The sequence below is a fragment of the Corylus avellana genome, chromosome 3, assembly GCF_965113065.1.
Source record: "Corylus avellana chromosome 3, dhCorAvel1.hap1.2, whole genome shotgun sequence".
Taxonomy (NCBI): Eukaryota; Viridiplantae; Streptophyta; class Magnoliopsida; order Fagales; family Betulaceae; genus Corylus; species Corylus avellana.
In genome coordinates this window covers 284,705-306,306 of record NC_142492.1, presented here as the reverse complement: position 1 = coordinate 306,306, position 21,602 = coordinate 284,705, and the positions used below count along the sequence as shown (strand labels likewise).

Here is a 21,602-nt window from a genome sequence, read left to right as displayed (position 1 = left end):
AAAATCTTCAGAATTTGACCATCTAATTTATTTAAAAGATTTTTTTTTTAAATCATATTCTTTTCGAGGTAGGTTGTTTATTGAGTTACGCGTGGCAATAAAGCTGGCCGTTAAAATAAACCATTAAAATAAACCATCGGGAACGTCAGCTTAATTGAGTTCTATCTTAAAAGTTTGATACCTTTTAATTTATCTATAAAAAAAAAAGTTTGATACCTTTATGTGGTGGGCTTTGACTCTTTGTGTAACCTTTTCTAAACTTCAAGATCCCCGTTCACAATGGGCCGTCTAAACTTTTTGCAAAGTGAATATATTTAAAACAAGAATGGACTGCAATAAATCTCACGTGGCAGTTTTATATTTGATGATAATGAATAAATATTGTGTTTTTATGTGATAGTTTATATTTTATAGATTATCTCAATTTGTAAATATGATAACAGTAATATGAATTGCCACGTGAAGAATATCATTACTCTCGGGTAACACACAAGGTTAATTCCTCATAAAACAGTTTTGAGAGAAGGACCCTTCTCCTTCTACTTCCCGCTCCTACCCTCCCCCTCCCACTCCCCCCTTTTTTTTCTTTTTTTCTTTTTTTTTTTTTAATTTTAATTTTTTAATGTTTATAGGTGATCAGCAACTTCGGCATCTCCACTATGCATCTGTCCACCTTCTATCGTATTTTGCTGTTCATCTCCTCTCCGGCCGCTACTGCTGGTTGCTGGTTGTTTGTTTATATTTTTTATTATGAATAGGAGGTTTCTTCTCTCTGAATCTGCCCTTATGAATGATGAAAAATAATTAGGTTTGAAGCGTTATTTCTCACGGCTTGGATAATTAGGCGTGAGAAGTTATCTGCTCTTTAACTATATTTGTACATGAGTTAGCGAAAGATTGAAGTTATAGATAACATCGGATTATAAGAATTTGTGTTTGTATCTATGACTTTATAACCTCATAGCAAGTGACTATAATTTTTGCAGAGCTTTATGCATGTGATCTTTAATCAATGAAATCCTCAAATTTCCGTTTAAAAAAATAAAATAAAAATAAAAATGAATTTCCACATAGTAGTCCGCGTTATAGTAGCCAACAAGGCAAATATCACGTCAATTTATATAATCTCAACACTCAAAAGTAAATTCTCTAGCACTTTATGACATAAAAAATGAATAATAAATAGCAGATGGAATATCACAGTACAATCCTTTAAATTCTTTTTTTTTTTTTTTGGTAAGATTTTTATACTAATTGAACTGAGAATCAAATCCTAAGGTGATTGGTAAAACTATTCGGTGGTCACATCAACATAATGCTCTTTTCTTAGGCTTCAGAAGCCAATAATCTTAGAAAGGCTACAGAACACAGAGAAGATGGCAAGTATTCCAACTTCATGGTTAAAAAATACACTTCTGATGACTGCAATGCAAATGTGAATTTAAATTGATTTCTATATCATGACAGTATTGTATCAAGAAATGCAAGAGCTAATATTTCCAGTCATTTCTATTTCAACTATATGTTTTCTTCTCTTTTCTAATAAAAGAATGAAGACGAGTGTCCTCAAGTACACATGTTGTATACAGGACGTCTCGCTACAAATAACACCCAAGAAAGTACCCAAAAAAAAGGAGGGAAGAATGTTTTGTTATATACAAGAACAAGTGATCCCCCCCTAAAAATTATACTCTAATAAATCAAGTCTGTCCCTAAAAGAAGATGGAAGACTACCCAAAGCAAGCTGCCATGATTTATACACGATCTTAAGAGCAAAGATTTCAGTGGGTTTGCAGAAAGCTTCTGCCCATTAAAAGTCCAATTAAACTATATTTGTGACTGCAGTACACCCCTTTCCAACAAATAGGCCCTTCAACAACCTGTGTCTGCTCTCTTACTAGTATACATCCTAGATCAAGCAAAATATGATGATGAAGAGGATGTATCAGCCAGAACCTGCAAGGGTAACAGAAACTAATAATCAAGGACTCTAATATAACTATATAAGAAAGAGTTTGTGGGAAAAGAATATCCCGTCGGAGCTACCTCAAGTTGCTCCTCAGAAAATGAATTTTTCTGAATGTCCCATGTATCTGCATGCGTTCTCCGGAACTCTGCAACAGCTTTTGTAACTGTGGATTTCACAGGTGATGGCTCCCCACTAAAACGAGCCAGTAATGTAACATGCTCAGGCAGCCAACTGAAACAAGCCAGTAAAAACTTTTAACTCAATAAGATACAAAAAGAAAATAACATCATTCTGAAGTGTAAATGGAAGAAAATAAAAAATCAAAATCTTTTAGAATTCTCAACTATTGTCCCATTCCTCAAGCAAACCACAACACAAAATTTAAAGTCATCAGATGACTCCTTTTATCTAATCAAGATCCTCATATTGGACAGCTAACAGGCAAACAGTTTAAATATTAGAGCTTCGCCAACCAAGAGTGGTTCAACTCCTCTCAAACGTGTACTTGACAGCTCTAAGCAGGACATGTCACTACATTATGGTGTCGGTGTCTCATTCATCAAATTGCCAAATCTTTAGACAGAAGCAAACACTGAATATTAACATGTTAAACATCTCACCTACATCTTTTTTCCTTTTTGGGTGATACAACATATCACTTTGTTGCATGGACGTTTGATTTTTAAATATCTATCACTCCTATCCAGTCCACTAACCTTAAGTCTGGTGTAGTTGATGGCTCTAAGCTCTGGTGTAGGTGTCTCATTCATCACATTGCCAATTCTTTAGGCAGAAGCAGATGCTCAACTATTGCCGTGTTAAAACATTTCTTTTATATCTTTTCTTTTTTCTTTTTCTTTTTTTCTTTTTTTTTTTTTTGTTGGGGTGGCGGGGTGGCATTTGATTTTAAATATCTATGCAATACAATTGTATTTGAAATAGATACTTTGATCATATTAAAATGCCCATACAGAAAATAAAACGGGACAAGCAATACTATATAAATCTAGGAAAGCTTCCTTAAGGGCCTTCTCCCCACACCAAGGATCATGTCAGAATTTAATCTTTGAGCCATCTCCAGCTCAAACTTGGAATGATTAGAAAACATCCACCACCCTCTCCTGATATTCTTTTATAACCCCACCCCATGCAGCCAAAGGATTCAATAGAACACCAGCCACCCCAGGAACTGCCAAATTTATAATTCACAACTCTCTACCATGCCCCTCTCTCCTGCATATACGGCCACAACCATTTCCGTAAAAAAGCATGATTGAACGTCCTCAAGTTCCAAACCCTCACCCTCCCTCAGAAATTGGAGAGCATATCTTGGGCCAACTAACCAAATGAAATTTGAACTCTTCACCTATCCCACCCCATAAGAAATTTCGATGAAGCTTCTCTGTGCGGTTTGCAACACTAGCGAGAAGGGGAAAAAGAGACATGAAGTACGTAGGTAAATTGGAAAGGGCTCTTGGGCTCTTGGAAATCAAGTTTGAATTCAAAGACAATGACATGCCGACACTTGCTGATAATAGTGTTTTTTAATAGAAACAGATTGGGTTTAACAACATTGGACGTGCATCACATGACCCTAACTAACAGCTTCATCAACCATACGTAATGAAGCTGTTAACAGATAGTTCTGCAAACAGATTGTAAGATCAATTTTTTATTTTAACAATAACACACCTGGGCATATCATAAGGGGCTGATAATACACAAGCTGCCAAAGCAAGTACAGGACCATGAATAGAGGCTACAGATTGACCTTCACTCCTTTTTCTGCATTAAATTAAGATAAGAATATAAAACCATAATTCAAATAGCTAGTTTAACTTAATATACGAGTAATCGAAAAATGTGGGAAGCACACTCAGAAATACATGGAAAGATACATGTATTTTACTCACGGATTAATTCAATGTGTCATGTGAATGATCATCAATATCATTAAGCATAAAAATGAGTAGTTAAAATCCCATGCAAGATACAGGCATGTTATATTTGATGTTGCTACGCACAAATGTTGCATACAAGCTTGATATGCCAAAAGCTTGCACGCCCCATGCACACTGATTCTAATGGTTGATGCAATTAACTATCAAGGGAACGTTTACGCATTGTTCTCTAAAGTGAAGATCTGATCAATTGAGTAGGCAAAATAAGTCCGTTTATGTTGAACAACAGGAGTCATTCTAATAAGAAAAGAATCTATAATGCATTGAGTAACTAAAAAATCTTTTTCTTTTACTCAAATCTTCTCTGGTTTCAATTTCCCTGAAACAAGAGAACTTATACATGAAAGCAAGTAGATAGGAACTCATGGTACTCATGGTACAGTACATGCATTATGCATGTAAGACATGCAAATCCTAAGACTGAACACGTGAATGTTGCATGCATAATGCATTGTCATTTAACCTCTGCTTTTTCTTCCTTTCAAGAAGATTTGCCACATTGTAAGCTCTATCACGGAAATCTCTAGCTAGGTCTTCATCCCCTCCCTTCATTAAGCCCGCTAGAACTGCTGCAGCATGCTCTCGTACCTAAGCCAGAAATTAAACTACAATGTATAAGTTGAAAGTAAAAAAATTCTATCTCTTGACCAAGGACTCTGAGCTGTAACAAAAGCCAAAAATCTCTTCTTAAGAACTAAATGACTTCAGGCCTTGTATTACTATTACAGGGGTCTATGACTTCTGATCAAGAGTTTAGGTCCATAAGATCAATGTTACTAAAAATTAACACCTCCATCACCTGTGAAAATCCAAATACTAAAAATTCAAGAAAAACAAGGATAAATCACACCCATTATTTCACTTTTTACATTCCAATTAATTATTCACCCTGGAACTTGCCTCCACTTGGATGTCTATAAGTAGCTTCTCAACAGTTCTCCAGATTTCTTGTTTCTCTGAACGTGAGAGAATGAAATTGTGCCTGTCAGAAAAGAATGTGCACTTTTATTTGCATCTTCTTGTGAAAAATATTCAGCCTACATGCTAGAATTCACTTTATACAAGTCATCATCTTGTCAAAGATTATGTAAACCACAAAAGGAAGAGGTAATTAAAAAAATGAATCAAAAATGCTAAATGTTCCTCTATAATGAAAATGTATGAAGTAAAATTAGACACTCTTGAAGTGAAATCAATTTGAATTGGATTCCAAATGTAATTAAAAACACGAAAAAACGAAAAGGCTAGTTCTCTAGAATCTGTAGCCTGACTACAAGGAAGTACATGGTGCAAAAGAAAACCCCTATAAGAGGTACCATACCTATGCATGAAAATTCGTAGATATGTCAACACAGCAGATCTCGTTCGCCAGTTAGAATCATTGGCTGAAGAAAGAATCACAGATACAGCTTCTTGGAGATGGGGTTCCCAGAAAATTCTCCATTCTAGCAAATCAAAAGCTGCCTTGGCCAGTGTTGACAAATCCTTGTTTAATGTTTCCTTCAGAAAGCAAATAATATTTCTCAGCTATGGCATTTATGATGCCCAATCAAATTGGCATCATTATGCAAAGAAAAGAAGAAAACCTTGAGTAGGTTGTTTCTACATTAAATTTCTCCAAAACTATCGAAAAATGCGCTTTAAGATCATGTTAGACTTGGTTAAAGGAATCATACATGTTAAACATCAGAAAGTGCCATGTATTTTATATTCTGATTTGTATTTTGTAAATCACAACAGTCCAAATGCTTGTAACTAGTAAACATGGATAACTACCCCCTAAGCAGCAGAAAGTCTGTACATAAGGTTAACCATGAGGATGAAGAGCTTGTATAAGAACAAACACAGGAGGGAGGGGAAGTGGGGGGTAGTATCAACAGATCCAAGGGTCGGTGGTTACTAGAAGTAAGAATCTTCATGCCACACAAAGTCAAAAAGAGAGGGAGAGAGAGAGAGAGATTACGTGTTTAAATATCTCTCATGCTAGCAGTTCAGTGAAAATTCATTTCAGGGGACTTTTATGCTTTAGCTTTGTCAATTTTGCTTCCACACCATACTTACGAGTAATTTTACATGTTTATTGGCTGCAACCAGTTACAGTGACAGAGACAGGGCATTGATGATAGCACAGTAAATCTGTTATTTTAGGGCTGCTCACTTGCAAAAGGAATTCTCCACAATTTAGGAAACAAATCTATCAATAACATGAGACTCCTGCTCATAATCAAACAATAATTACTTCCGAACTGTTATCTCTTGATAATGGTCAACTATCTGCATTAGCAGCTCAAGACTAAATTGACAGTGATGGATACAGAAGCAGCAGGCATCACTAGTGAATTTTAGAACCCAGGAACCTCAAATGCCAATTTTGTCAAGCAGTATGAATATAATCAAATTTGCACTTACATACCTGCAACGAAATTACAGGATAAAGAAGTCCCACAATTACATCCAGTAAAAATGAAGATCTTCCAGACTTCAAAGATGAGATGATAAAGTGGAATAGCTGCACATGTTAGTAAATACAATTGATCAATTAAAGATTCTACAATTTAAAGAAGATTCCATGAGCAGTAATTCTGAACACAGATACCGTTTCCATCCATTTGACATCATCTTTTGAATCACCATTCAAGTATGCATCTGGAGCATTTGAATCTCTTGAAGTCTCCAAACTGACACAGTGGCTAGCGTTCTGAATATTCATCAACACTTGAGATGATTGTTCTCTTAAAATTTTAATACATCTTTCCATAAGTTGGTTATTGACATCATTCTTTTCTCCTTCACGTGAATGATGATGATCAGATAACGCATAAAGCCGAATGTTAGAGCACAACACAGAAAGGGTGACACCTATAGTTTCCCTTACCTGTCCCATACCAACAAAAACAAAAATTAAAACCATGCATCAAAGATACCAGAAAAATAAGCCCTTAGGTTATTTGCAAAACAAGAATTGGGAAATAAAACTAAAAATTTTCCTTTTTAAACCATGAACGACTACAGAAATTGTTCCCTTTCTTTCTTTTCTACTTGAAGGTAAAAGACAATAAAGATGAAATATTTTACCACTTTCCAGAAAATAAGGGTAATTTTGTGAAAACATAGGAGGATCAAACACAGTACTAATTTGAGAAATATCCACTGATCTCTTTTTATACCTATCAACCATTGCCTCATATTCAAATTCTGGTTTATATTTGGTTCTGCTTCGGTTAGAAGATATTACTCTATCAATGTAGTGCATTTGCACATAAAGACCTAATTTTACACTGCAATTGTTGTATTCAAGATTTGTCTACCTATAAAAGCGTAATTAACTCTAGGAGTAAAAAATAAAGAAAGGGGCATACTGAAACAAAATTTAATAAGAAAAGTTGGTGATATATATATAAAGAGGAATGCTTACTTGGGCAGAGGAATGGCACATATTACCGATAAGCTCCCCTAGAAGTCTATTGTGGATTTGTAATTCACCGACTTGCATTTTCTGTGGGGATATCTCTATAAGTGCAGCTGCTAGAAAAGCATAGCGCTTGGCTACTACAGTGGTAGCTACATTTGGAGGTAAAGGTATTGCCAAACAATCTAGGATTTGTTGCCTTAGAAGAGGAACTCTTGTTCCATATCTCCCTTTTCCACTAACAGCATACCGTATACAAGCTGCCCACTCAGGTATGGACTCAACCGATTGCGCTAAAATGATATTCTGCAAGTGGACCATCATCCAGCTGTCCCATTGTCCTAAAATACCATTGACATCAGAATGCAATATACCCGCAAATGCCTCAGCAGCAACACACTGCTTAGACTTCTCCTTGGCATTTGAAAACTCCTCCAATGTACTTTTAAGTGCCAATAAAACGGACATGCCACATTCCTGCACTAGCCGCTTGAAAATCCGTGCAAATTTTGAATAAAATGAATGACCTCCTAATAAAGAGATCCAACTAGGAGTACGTGGCCATGAAGCTGAAAAGTCAAAGTAGAAACGAGTAATGGATTTGTCTGCTTGGCTCTGAAGAATAGAGTTTCCATTATTTCCTTTAGAAGATGTACTTTCAGTATCAGTGATTATATGAACAAGAGATAGACTATTCAAAGTCTCATTGAAAAAGCCGTCTTCTTTAAAAATTCGAGTCAAAGCTCCTTCAAGGGATGATTTTGTACTTCCTTCTAAATCATCAGAAAAGAAAGGCCGTGCGTCAGCTGACAATTTATAAGGTGAATCTTTTAACAGTGTATTTAGAGCTGAGATTGCAAGTATTCTTGTCTGAGGAAGACGACATTTTAAATTCTTCAAGAAGTGACCTGAGAAGCCAGAAAACATTTAAAAGGTTAAGACTACAACAGGTTGAAAAAGAAGAAGAAGAAGAAGAACACTGGAAAAATGTGTGCTGACCAGCAGTATCACTCAAGATTTCTGAAGAGGAATTCAGATAATTCCTGGATGTCATAGCCAAGAGGAGCAGAACTCTATTTGCCATCAGATTATATCTGACAAAAAGCAAGGACAAAATTAAGCCATATCTAAATGCCTGTACATATTCAGTGTAGGAGATTATGATCTCTACGAATGTAGTGTGTCCACTAATTGAATGGTGTTTGCACAACACACAAAAACAGTTAATAACAAGATGTAGATTCAAACAACTCCAGCTCCTAAAAGAGGAAAAAGAAAAACTCAAAATTATTTTAAAGAAAGGGAAAATACACCTTGTCATCCCAAATTACCAACCCTTTTTGGAACACCATACCCCCTCCCCAAAAAAAAAACAACTACCAATTTCAGTACTTAGCACCCCAAATTGAAGTTTGGGGGGGCTTTACACCCTCCATTAGTTTAGTCGTTAAATCAGATGAAAAATTACTCACATGTGTGGCACATGCAATTGACCCACTTGAAATATCAAATCTGCCCCTCATATGGTTAACACTTTCTTTCAACAGGTTTTTTTTTGGGGGTTAACAGGATTGGTGGCCTCACCTTCCTATATACTTCAAACAGTGCAGGTGCGTAAGACCAGGGCATGCTAGAGGATGGTCTGGACCCACTTGGGGTCCTCTTTCAAGGAATGATGTGTTGCCACATGGGCAGAGGGAGGCCCACATGGGCGTGTGGCCGAGGAAGTAGCAGGGCACAAGAGAGTGGATCATGTCAAAGGAGAGTCTGATGTGGCATAGGAGCTAGCAGGTTGGCATTGTGGTGAGATTTATGATGCCATGAGCACCGGTCAAGGAGCAAAGGAAGCAGGTTGTGTGGTTAATATTGTTGTTGTTGTTGTTGGACATTTGACTTAAGCCGATTTCAACCAAAGTGGAGGTGATTGTGCTGGCGGTCACAACGGCAAGGAGCCATGACTTCTCAGGAATGCAATGGTGATTATTCTTCATGTCTCTCATTGAGAGAAAGCTTTAGGCAGGGATGATGGGCTTCGTTTTATTACAATTGATATAAAACTATTGGGACAGCGACATGGCCAAACTAATTGGCAGAGTGGAGTTATAAGTGGTCAGATCCTTCTGCATAGCTTGTATGATCCTCACAGGGGGCATTTTGGTCATTTTGTGTACGTTGAGTTCATGTGTGCTGCACATGAGGAGTAATCCGTCGGAGTTAATGCCTAAAATTAACGGAGGCAAAATGACACTAAAACTTTGACTTAAGGTATTAAGTGCCGAATTTGTAGTTTGGAAGGCTATTCACCAAAATGGTGGTAGTTGGGGGAGGCAAAATATAATTTTAAAAATAAAAAAAAAAATAAAAGAAAAAGAAAAAAAAAAAGAAATAATCAAATATTACCGCCAATGCAAGCTGCTAGAGTCAGAACCCAGGGAAATAATTTGTGAAACCAGATTTGCAGAATCTGTTCCATTTACATGATAATCTGATGTCCTGAAAATGCTTCTAGATACTCCAGCAAAGTGGATGTTGTATGTGACAAAAAGCTGTTGGCAATCAGATGTTAGCATTAAACAACAAGAAACTCACAACTACGGACTGTCAATCATCTGATGGGGATTTTTTACCTCATTGATTGCTTTCTGGGCTTTTAGTGATTCATGATGGGAGCTTCAAGTAGAAAAAAGACAATCACCATACATAAATCTTCAATGAAAACCAATGCATAAGACAACAAGGTATTTTGTGAAGTTTTTAATCCAAAAGGCAAAGGTTACCTCAAAAGAATCCCTAGGATAAATGAAGAGAATGACTTTGAATCCTGGAATGCCAAAAGGTATATCAGAAAAAATTTACTTTCCAAAATCTTTTTTGAGCATATGGTCCCGAATGACTACCGTTGACAAATGCTTGAGAACTGTTTTTGAGGTAAGGATTGCACAAGAACCTAGAACTGCATGTTCAGGTGAGTTGGGGTCCCGTAAGTTCTCACTAAGAGAAAAAATGCACTTTGAAATCATGGATGGCCATCTCTTGATTATCTTTAACAAAGATTTGCCAGCAAGTCTGCACACCGTGTCAACATTATAAATTAGATATAATGAAATGCTACTGGAAAAACCTAGAAAACACAGAGCATGACTTGACAAAGAACCAATGCCAAAGACCTAGAGATCAACAGAAGACCTATTTTCAGTTTAACATTAATGTCCATACAACATGTTTAACAAAACAAACATATGATAAACAAGTTGACCACTTTCCAGGAAAACTCTTCGCTATCCTACCACCTAAAATTAGAGAAACTTCTAGCCCCGCTTGAATCTTCATTCATCAGGAGTTTTAAACTCCCAACAATTGAGTAGACTTATTGCTGCTGCCATAAAGAAGTGATGCAGTGATAGAAAAAGATTTGAACCACTACCATGTGCTAGATTTCCAATTGTAGCAATTATGGAGTTCATTCGTGTCCCACATGGGATGTTTGATGGAGACAGAGCTTTCATGGTTTTGAAGGTATTGGCTCGGGGGCAGAACGACTTTATTGACTACCCCCCCCCCCCCCCCCCCCCACAAAAAAAAAAATGTTAAAACTCCTCTAATTTTTATTTTTCATGAAATAAACCCTCTAAAATTAATTTTTTAAATCTCCAAAAAGTATTTTTTTAGTTTTGAATACACCTGAAATTCTAGTTCCACCCCTGTATTGGCTTAAAACAGTTTAATTTGAGTCAATGGTTTAGTTTCTGCAAATCCTAGGCAACATAATGCTTTTAGTCTATTCAGGATAAGTAATAAAGCTAGGTTAGGGTATCTAAAGCTTCTAAGATTCTTTTTTTTTATAAATAATGTATATTCAGTCAAAGCGCAGACTTCTTAGAAGTGTTTCTTAAATTTTAAGTAAGTCTATTGGGTTGTATTAGGCAGTTTCCAAATTGGCTGTCGTGAGAACCTTAATCCCAATAGAACAGGTAGAAGTTCAAGAGTCTAAATAAATGTCACATCGAACTCGAACAAAATCGTACTTCGATTTATGGAATTTTGAGTATTCCTCTTTATTGAAGGCATGGTTGCTAAATGTTTTCTCATCTCTCTGCCAATGCCTCCCATTTCATTTTCTGCACTCTTTTTCCTCTTTTTTTTTTTTAAATAAATTAAAAAAAAAAAAATTGCATAAATTTATGTATCAGCAATGGCCAAAATCAAGGATGCCCACATTTCCACGTGGATTGCAGCCAGTACCTTGCAATTGATTTCATATGCTTCATCAGGTTGTTGCTTCAGGAAGGAAGCCATGTCCATCTTTTATCCATCAAAATCCAATATCGCACTCTATGTTATCTTTAACTTATTTTAAATGACTAATAAAAGTAGAATGCACAATACATACATACTTGTTTGTAGTACATAGTCACATTATTGCACTCAAATATAATGAGATGTATCTCTAAGACAGTTTTGATCATGTGGCATGGAACAGAATAGGGGACTCACGTCACTCACCTGCGAACTGTTGCATAGTTATGCAAACAGAGCTTTAGAAGATCATCAAGTAAAAGAATCATATGATTTGATGGATGGAAGTTCCCAGTTGCACAAAATTTATTATGGGATGACTTTAAAGATCTCCACATGCTGTGCAGGTATGCCTTGTCGATAAGGTCCCACCTTGGCCTAAATGGACAGACATATTCAAGCATTAATTAGCCATGATATAGAAGCATAGTTAACGTTAAATCACCATTTCCAAAGGCTTGAGCTGATAGGAAAAGGTAAATTTAATAATTTAATTAAACTTTCCCTCACATGCATGTGGATCTAAACTCCTCCTTAATAAATGGGCCCAATACATGGAATATCTAATTGAAATGGGAGGTGGCTGATGAAAACAATGTTCGAATTCAAAACGTTTACTTTGATACCATGTTAAATCACCACTTATCTCAAAAGTTTAAGTTGATAGGAAATGATAAATTTAATCATTTAGTTAATATTCTAACAGTTAACGAGATAAAGGGTGACCAAGTGTCTTATTCATTACCTTCTCTTTCCTTTAGAATGTGATGACACAATAAAATTTATCGGAGGTTCTGTTATGGATGCAGACTCCAAATTCCAAGCCCCCCAAGACCACTCATCATACCAAAACCTTCCTGTGACAGACATAAATTAAGGTGATACAGGAAATAGAAGGGGGAAAGGAGTGGGATGATACTTTAGGTAGCTCGAAAATTTCAATATATTTAGTATAGATGCAGTGTCCATTACCATAGTTTACTAAGGCATCCATGATATGAATAACAAGTGTCAATAGGATGCTGTCATCTGATTTTTCCTCTAATAAGTATCTGCTCAGTAAAAAAGAAAAAGATCAATGACATTCAGAACAACCCAAATTGAAGGAAGGATATGCAGATACCGAAATTCAAGCATTACTTGCAGGCAGCATGTATGACCGCAGCGGCTTTTTCCCGCAATTCACTGCTGCCAATATGCAAACCTGTAGCTCCAGCTATTAAGAAAGGAGCACGATCTGGATCTTCAACCATGCCATTCTTGGAGGATGGATTGAAATCAGGCAAGCAAGACAAAACACCTTGCAATGAAGAATCAACACGTAAAAGAGTCACTTTCAAGTGCTCTTTCTTGTCCCCTAGATGAAAAATTGCAGCAACTGTCAGATAATGAAATACACATATGTACACATATAAGGGAACTTCTTGATATAGAAATATGTCATTAATGTCAATAAATGTACACTTATATTCGAAACTGGCACTCACAGCAGAATACACTGTAAAATATTTTGATGGATTGAGTAAGAACAAAATCAAGATCCACAATTACTACCAGGCTTCTAGCTAAAAAACAGGTAACCTCCTCAAAATGAGAGATTCCTTTGCTACTACATCTCTCCAGAATAAGGGCAAAAATACATGAGGATGAACATGTTACTGACCTGGCTCAGAATGGATTCTAGCTTGGCATATTCTACTAAGATCGTCCAAAGCTGATTGAAGATGAAGATCCAAAAGTTCATTTGCAAATTGGACTTCGTCAGCACTCGGAATATGCCACTTGGGGGGCATCCCTGGTTCATCCTCAGAATAATCTTTTGTGCTGATCCATTCCTCCAGTGCAGTTGCGTCAGGGTGACACAAAATGCACCTATCAATCCAAAACTTTGTATTACTTATTTGCGGATAGAGGTTGAAAAGGCAAGAAGACTTTAAATACAAATATGTTTGTATTTCCAGTAAAGAGATTGACGTACTTGTACTGATCAGTAGGATAGTAGTGTGTCAGGCTTCTGAGGAGTGATCGAAGAAGATGATCACCAGCTTTATTGACCTGTCATATGACCAAAAACTTTACAAAAGAAAGTAATTTTATGAAACCACTAAATCATCAGACAGTTAGACAGTACTTTCAGTAGAAACCGCATATAGACACAATTGTAAGTTACTAGAGAGAATTCTCAATACACAGATAAATCAGTTAACCACAGGTCATTACAAGACCTTCCAAGATGGTGAATCAAAACAGGAAATGATAGCTTCTTTAAATTGATCCTTGCAACGTAGAAGTGCAGGACCTCCATAACTGATGGCGATCGATAGTACTTTCAATTGATAATTAATTGTTGTTTCAAGAGCTGGAGAAAGTTCCGGTTTCTCCTGAAAACAAAATCATTAAACTTTCACAAAAAGAATCTAGTTGCAACATAGAAACATCTAATAAAAAAACCACATCATAAATACCTTTATTGGAATCAAGGCACTGGAAATTTGGCCTTCACTAAATCCTGTAAGCATTGAATCTTCCAAGGAGGATATAACAGACAACAAGAGTGGCTCAATAAGGTGACTAACCGCCTCTTCTCGGTTTGAATGGATGCATGCACAGCAAAGCAGTCCAACTTCTTCAACTGCCCCAGGAAGAGTATTGGTCTTGACAAACTTGGAAATTTTCCTCAAAGCCTGCTTGTTTTTAGAGGAAAAGTTTATACCAATATCTTAGACCAGCCGCCTAAGAATATAAAACCATCAGACCCCAGTGTAGAAAGTCAAGAACAAATACCTGATCATAAAGTGATTTTGAAAGTCTCCCAAGCAAGATTTCAAGCATAATATAGTAGTAAGAACCGTACTGGACCAGAAAAGTTCCTGAAGTTTCTGGTGAATATAGACCTTCATTCCTGTAGTACCAGTAACCAGTTATCCCAACGTCAGGTTCAAATAGCGAAGCTAATGATAAAGTTAATCCAATATGATTAAATTGATTATTATAGAGGAAAAAGAATACGTGCAAGACATGCATAGATGAAGACTGAAGGCCATTACTTACAGAACACTGCTTGGTTCCAAGTATAGAAGCAAGGAAAATAGGCGAGATAAGAACTCATCCAGCCATTGAGAAAAGCGGATTGGCATGAATAACAACCCACTCGTATTATCATCTAAAGAAGCCAACTGCAGTTAAAAGCAGATTAGCAATACTGTTTATTCACAAAGTAGGGGCATATGAGTCATGTCCACTTGAATGTTATGGGATTGTGTGCTTACATTGGAAAATACAGAACTAATTAATTGCATGGTTGCCAAGGTTTTAGGAGGATCATTGGCATCCATACCAAGTAATGCATTGGATAATGAAACCCTCAGAAGATCAATGAACACATTATCACCACCAAGATGAACAGGTTTTACTGAGTAAGGTGATAGGGATGTGAGAAGTAGCGAACGCCCAACATATGCCATAGACATCACAGCAATTTCCAATTGGTGGGTGGCAGTCATCTGACTAGACACAAAATAAGGCAAAAGAGAAGTTAATTTGAAGAAACGAGGAATAAGAAAAACTTAGAGGAATGTATCCTCTTAGCAATAAATACTTTCAAAGATGAGGAGGTATTCTTCTAAGGGAAAACCACATATAATATTAATATAAATTTTAAGTGTGTTTTAGCATGCAAACAAATACATTCGCTACTGACCGTCTCCAAGGCCATATAATATCGAGATGCCACAAAAGGAAGAACTAAGGAAGGCTCCACATAGGACAGAATTGAAATTGCAGCCACAACCGTGTCAGAAAGATCTTCATCCTTGCTATATTGACCACGATCAATTAACTTGAGCACCACATTCACAAAGAAAGTCCTCTCTGTTCTTCCAAGGCACAGCTTGGCATGTCTACAGTTATTTGTGTTCCTATAAAAACAGTAATTTAGTAGACATGGCCAAAAATCACAATTCTGTGGGGAACATATCTAATATAATGATGCATACAAATTCTTACTGTTGTTCATGTTTAAGGCGTTTCTTGAATTGAGTGACCAAATGTAGCAAAAAACGCTCCAATGAATAAGTCCATCGACCATCATTAGAAGGATGGTAATATCTATGACCAAAGACACCAGAAACAACTGATGAATAGAATAATATATATGTATTTGCTTTGGAAAGGAAATAATAAAAGCATTAAAACATTGGTCAACAAACTGTTCCAAAAGGTTGACGAATTTCTCAAGGTGTTCTTGCGCTGAACTATGAGGTTTTAGTAGATACACCTGCAATTGCAATTATGTTACTATTGAATAAAATATCTAAGGAAACACCCTAATGGGTATTCCTTGATAAAAACAACTAATTCTATGCCATATTATATCAGCCTTACAATTGATTTTGCAATAGCCTTCACTAGGGTAGCCGTTTTGTTGGAGAATAAGAACCTTGTGTTTTGGGGAACATCAAGAGGAAAAGGGTATGATTCACATCCATTTGCCACTGGAACCTGCAATTACCAATTAAAGCTTGAAATTTGTTATGGAAATCCAAATGGGAATACAAAACTGAGTAATACCTAGAATAAGTATACAATGTAAGTCACAGCTTCCAAAAAAGGACAGAAAGAAAGAAGAAGAAGAAGAAGAAGAAGAAAGAGCCCAAGATCAAACAGAAAAGATTTCACTAAAATCATATTCAACTACATAATGAAAGCCAGTGATGTACTTATCGAAAGCCAGTGGTTCATAATGAAAGCCACAAAACAATTTAGTAAAATTGGTTAAGTCATCTGGCTATAATCACAAGTCACGTTGATATATAAATATACATCCCCCAGGGTTCAACCCTAGACAGGCAGTGGAAACTACCAAGCTGGAGTACGGTAGGGGCAGAGGGCATTTCAGGTGAAGAGGTGAAAATTATCCTTCTACTTTTGTTCTGACAAAGCTTCAGGTAGAAGCAAATCATATTCAACTACATAATTCAAAAAACAGTAACCAATCATCTAATCTATACCAATACAGATTCACCATTACTTCCATATGCTCACCTTAAACATATTTAAGTATCTAATGAAAAGTGTGGGCAAGAAACACTCCCAATCGATAAAGTTGCAATTCTTTACAACACGAGCTATAACACCAGCCCACTGACAGTTCCAGAAGTGGCAATTTGGTATCGAGTCCCATAGGCCTACACACTCTTTAATCCTATCACTGTCATGCAAAGAATAGGAAATTAATCTTCCACAAGTCACGTCAAGAACCAAAAAGAATAAGAGCTGCATTTTTTCTTCTTACCATGAATAGAAGTCCTGGTTGTCCGAATTTGTAGGAAGAAACAGTCTCAAAAATCCAGATCCTTCAAAGGATGAATTATGCCATGGATTTTCCACTAAAGGTCTGCAATTTTGTTTCATTAAATGGAAAGATGAATAGAGCATCTAAAGAACCTAACTATGCACCTATCCAATAATTCTATCCACCTATGATATTTGACAGTCCACATCTTATCATTCCTATGAAAACTAACAACTTACACAGAAAGGGTAGCTGGACCAAGGAAAGATCAAACCTGAAATGACCATGGCCTCTTCATTTATGTGAAAGCTAATTATAATTTTGTTTCATTGTTTTAAAATTACCAAAATAAGACAGAGAGATCGGCATAATATCATGGGGAGGTGTATGTGATTGTGTGGTTAATATCCCAAGACAAAATAAATGTTAAAAAGCAAAAGGTCCACTAAAACAGTTGATAACTCTAGATATATGCCAGATTTAACGCAAAACAGGTTAAATGACTTACATGAATTAGAATTATGAAAGGATCATACTGATGGATGGAAAATAATAAAAAGATAACATTACTGATCTCAGACAGATGTACAAAGTTGAGAAAGCCTCATAGTAGGTACCTAAACTCAGACCATATGTCCAAGGCAGAACCTGGTAGGAAGAATCTCCTGCAGGATTGAACAAGAGAAGTAAGAGTCTCAAAATGTTGTTGTTTTAGGATCCCTCCTTCTGGACCTGTATTCCTGCCACATGCATGTAATCCAAAGTCAACAGCATACAGAGTTTTTGAAAGTAAGAAGTGCAAGACAGAAAATACAGTATCATGATGTATACAAGAGCGTATGCACACACACAGATATGATAGTTCTATCTATTATCTATCTATCTACCACAACCTTGATTGTTGGCCATGAATAATTGGTTTCAAAGTTCAGAAACATTGCACATTTTAAAAGCACAAGAGGATGCATTCATGATTGAGAATGTAAACAGTAATTGCATCAATCTATGTCCACATAGGCAATACATTCAAAAGATGTTTTCTTAAACCACACCTGGTGAAATGTGTACGAATCAGAGTATCATAAAAAGGCCGCCACTGAACTTTCAATGACAATTTCTTGTGATACTTATTGATTAATCTGACCAATATTTTTCCCCATTTAACCTGATCAACAAAGATGGAACCATAATTTAGAAAACAACAAAACAAAGCACAGAAACATGGACGAGAAGAAATTTCTCCTTTTTAAAAAAAATAATGGGTTACCTGAGCATAAAGGTTGTTTTGCGATACGTGAAACAATTCTAAACCAATTTTGACGAGGGTACCTACATCTTCCAAAGCCACTTCACTTTCGGCATCTATAAAACTGCATCACAGATAAATAACTTAGATTGCATTCCTGTCATCAACCCCACATATAGTTGGGATCATAAGGTGTGAATGACCTACACAGCATCCACTTCATCAAGAGTTATTTAATTACTAGCTACTGGTGATAGAAGACCAACGTAAGTAAATAAGGATCAAGCATGACGTTCCCCCTCTCTAACCCCTCTTCCTTTGTATTAATTAGAGAGAGAGAAAAAACAACAACAACAAAAAAAAGGATCAAGCATGACCATAAACAAACCAAAAGCAGATTTTCTTTTTCTTTTTTGATATGAGCCTCAAGGGGCGCAATTCTTGTACACAGGAGGTATACAAAGAGAACCCTTGAAATGTAGAAAAAGAAGAACAAAACTCTAAAAACTCAGAAAAATTAGAAACAAGCAGACTATTACATGCTACTCTCCAAGTATAAAGAGATTGGAACATCATCTTCTTCATCTCTAATATCACAATCTCATGATCTTCAAAACTCCTTGCGTTCCGCTCTCTCCAAATACCCCTCATTAAACATAGAGGAGCAAATCTTCACATTTTCAAAACATTACAGTGTCCCAATTGTCCTTTCCAACTCACCAACAACTCGCTCACCCTATGAGGCATGACCCATGCAACACCAAACAATTGGAAAAGTGTACTCCACAATTCTGTTGCCAGCTCACAATGAAGAAGAAAGTAATCAATAGACTCCCTACTTCTCTTACATATACAACACTAATTCACCACAATAACATGCATCCTTCGTAAATTATCAAAAGTTAAGATATTCCCTAAAGTCGTTGTCCATATAAAGAACGTCACTCTCAAGGAAGTCTTAACTTTTCAAATAATCTTCCACAGAATGGGAACTTACCGGAATAGATAACACCTGATAGTAAGACTTCACTTCAAACGATTTCCTTTTAGAAGGAATCCAACAAATTTTATCCTCTCTAACTTGCCTTACTCTTTGAGAATACAGCAACTCAAAGAAAGCAGAGACCACTTCCACCTCCCAATCATGCACCAGTCTTATAAAAATAATATTCCAATGAATATTTCCATTTTGGAACTGCATATCATCTACCACCCACGCATCCTTATCACGAGCAATAGTGGAAATGAGAACTTTAAAGGTTGTTACCCACACCAAAAATCAAGCCAAAACCACACCTTAGTTCCATATCCTACCTCATACCTCACAAGTTTAGAGAAACCTTCCTACCCCCTTCTATTACATTTCCGCACTCCCACTCCATAGGGCCCCCAACCTCCTTAGAACACCAGCCTCCCCCAAACTATCATATTTAATGTCCACCACCAATTTCCACAGTGCCTCCATATCCGTAGCATACCTCTATAACTACTTACCCAAAAGGACTCGATTAAACTAAATCAGGTTTTTCACCCCCAAGCCCCTTGAAATGACCAAAGTACATATTTTCGACCACTTTATGAAGAGGGTTTTTCACCCTCTTAAGTTTTTCCAGTCAAATGGCCATTCCTACCGGAATAGGGAACATGGACAAATAATACGTCAATAAATTAAAAACATAATTTTGAAACTATTTCTGAACATGAATTGATCAATTGAGCGATGATGATGATGATGTGTGTGTGGGGGCACACGCGCGCACCCTAATAGCGATTTGTATATCTATATTCAAGTTTATACAGCCATAAATTGTATTACAAGGAGTAAGCAAATTAATAATGATAATAAGTGATAGAGAAATATAGGACTTTTCACAAAGTAAACCTGAAGAAAGTTTCGCGTTTCAAAGGTGTTAGTGCATGAAGCCTTATAACGATTGACTGACACCTCCTAGTTCCAAAAGTTCACAACCGTTTTGTGAGTAGAGTTCTGAAATGGGGTTCTGAGGATATCACATGCTAGCTTCTTCCATGTGAAGTTGATATAACCATCAAGACTGGTGAAGGATCATTGCGTAGTGATAATATTTAGATCAATTGATCATAAGTTTACACGTCACACTAAACTTCACTCTCCATGTTGCTATTAACCTATTGCATCACTGCTACACATGCCACTTCGGTATTTTATTAATAAATCTCTATTCTGGCTCCTTTAATTTCCTCTTTCTTTTCTTAACGGGCAAGTATTTTCCCACTTTATAAGCATGCATCAACTGATAAGATGGTTCATTAGTTCAATATAGTCTATATTACTCAAATTCAAAACCCAAAATCAAAAAGAAATGAAGAATGGAAATCAAATTCAAAAGACTAATTGAAAGCAGCCCAGAATTGGCAATGGAATGCAAAATTCATGACAATTAAAAAAGTAGAGAACTTTTTAAAGAAACAAACAGATATGAAAGAATAAGATTAGAACACTGAGAGAACTGACAGTTTGATGACAGGTATCCAAGTGAGAGTGGAGTAAACGGATTCAGAATCATCGGGTCGATACAGCTCCTTGACTGTCCTGACGACCCGAGCAAAGGATCCCTTCTCTCTCTTGGTTTCCTCAGCAACATGGGGTGGCAGCCAAGCATTGTAGAGATGCATATCCCCAACACCACAAGGTTCGAACCAATACAAAAACACCCACTCACACTCGCACCCACTAAACCAGAAGAAAAATGAATTTTATGCTACAAGTCTTCCGGGGAGTTGGGTTGACGTCCCTTGTCCAAGTCCAAGTCCAAGCGTAGTCTTGTCTTCACTCTCCTTTTTTTCTTTTTTTTTTCTTTATTTTCTTTGTTCCAGCGAGGATCACACTCAGCATGTGCATTTTCCCTACTGCTTTGTCACACTGGCAGGAAAAGAGACTCGCGTTCACAAACCCAACCAATACTTTCCAAAAGATGGAAGGAAAAGGTGAAAAATATCTACAGGTTACATATAACTTTCTTAAAAAGGTCAAAACAAAAAAAGTTGCTAGGACAGATGACCGTACGCCGAGATAGCCATCGGAAATACTTGACCATAAAAAATCACAAGAGGTTGTACGGAATTAAGATCTTAAATAACTGATAAATATTCGGTTACTTATATTAAAAGAGTAATTTTATCTTTTCATAAAATAAAAAAATAATAATACTCTTCAAATATAACTAATTGAATACTATCTAGTTCATTTGAAGTGAAGATGATCGTATTCTGATTGCCAAAGATAAATAGTCTAATATAACTTTGATGATTAAGTCAATATAATTGAAGATAATAGTTAGGAGAGGAATTTGCTTTTTTAAGTGCGGTAAAAAATTTACAACACATGTTATGAAGTATTATTAACCGCTCATATTTAATTCCACGTTCTTTCTTTTTCATAAAAAAAA

At 36.4% G+C, this 21,602-nt stretch overlaps 1 protein-coding gene across 2 annotated transcripts; it reads right to left on the bottom strand.

The window, feature by feature from the left end:
• Window positions 1–1,482: 1,482 nt before the first annotated feature.
• Window positions 1,483–21,100, bottom strand: LOC132173364 (proteasome activator subunit 4). 2 transcript variants are annotated; one of them, XM_059584840.2, is made up of 35 exons: window positions 20,669–21,100; window positions 18,196–18,298; window positions 17,981–18,093; window positions 17,546–17,668; window positions 16,929–17,030; window positions 16,679–16,844; window positions 16,019–16,135; window positions 15,844–15,911; window positions 15,641–15,742; window positions 15,336–15,552; window positions 14,905–15,138; window positions 14,687–14,811; window positions 14,420–14,537; window positions 14,101–14,319; window positions 13,861–14,016; window positions 13,614–13,690; window positions 13,299–13,507; window positions 12,776–12,992; window positions 12,608–12,687; window positions 12,381–12,492; window positions 11,843–12,013; window positions 10,237–10,405; window positions 10,117–10,160; window positions 9,967–10,009; window positions 9,740–9,885; window positions 8,339–8,433; window positions 7,346–8,247; window positions 6,527–6,805; window positions 6,344–6,439; window positions 5,252–5,430; window positions 4,831–4,912; window positions 4,394–4,518; window positions 3,662–3,754; window positions 2,047–2,200; window positions 1,483–1,956 (listed from the first exon to the last, which is right to left on the bottom strand). In XM_059584840.2, exons 1-35 carry the CDS (start codon window positions 20,827–20,829, stop codon window positions 1,915–1,917), a joined length of 5,439 nt encoding a protein of 1,812 aa, XP_059440823.2. In that variant the 5' UTR covers window positions 20,830–21,100; the 3' UTR covers window positions 1,483–1,914. The 2 variants fall into 2 exon arrangements, with proteins under 2 accessions (XP_059440823.2, XP_088370375.1); XM_088514249.1 differs by having other exon boundaries at window positions 17,546–17,593.
• Window positions 21,101–21,602: the final 502 nt, after the last annotated feature.

Excerpts from the sequence above, each read along its gene's own strand:
- LOC132173364 (XM_059584840.2), bottom strand. The coding sequence starts at position 20,829 with ATGCATCTCTACAATGCTTGGCTGCCACCCCATGTTGCTGAGGAAACC. Across the intron at positions 15,553-15,640 it reads CGCCTTAAACATGAACAACA|GAACACAAATAACTGTAGAC; the intron begins GTAAGAATTTGT and ends CTGTTTTTATAG. Across the intron at positions 4,913-5,251 it reads CTACGAATTTTCATGCATAG|GCACAATTTCATTCTCTCAC; the intron begins GTATGGTACCTC and ends CTTTTCTGACAG.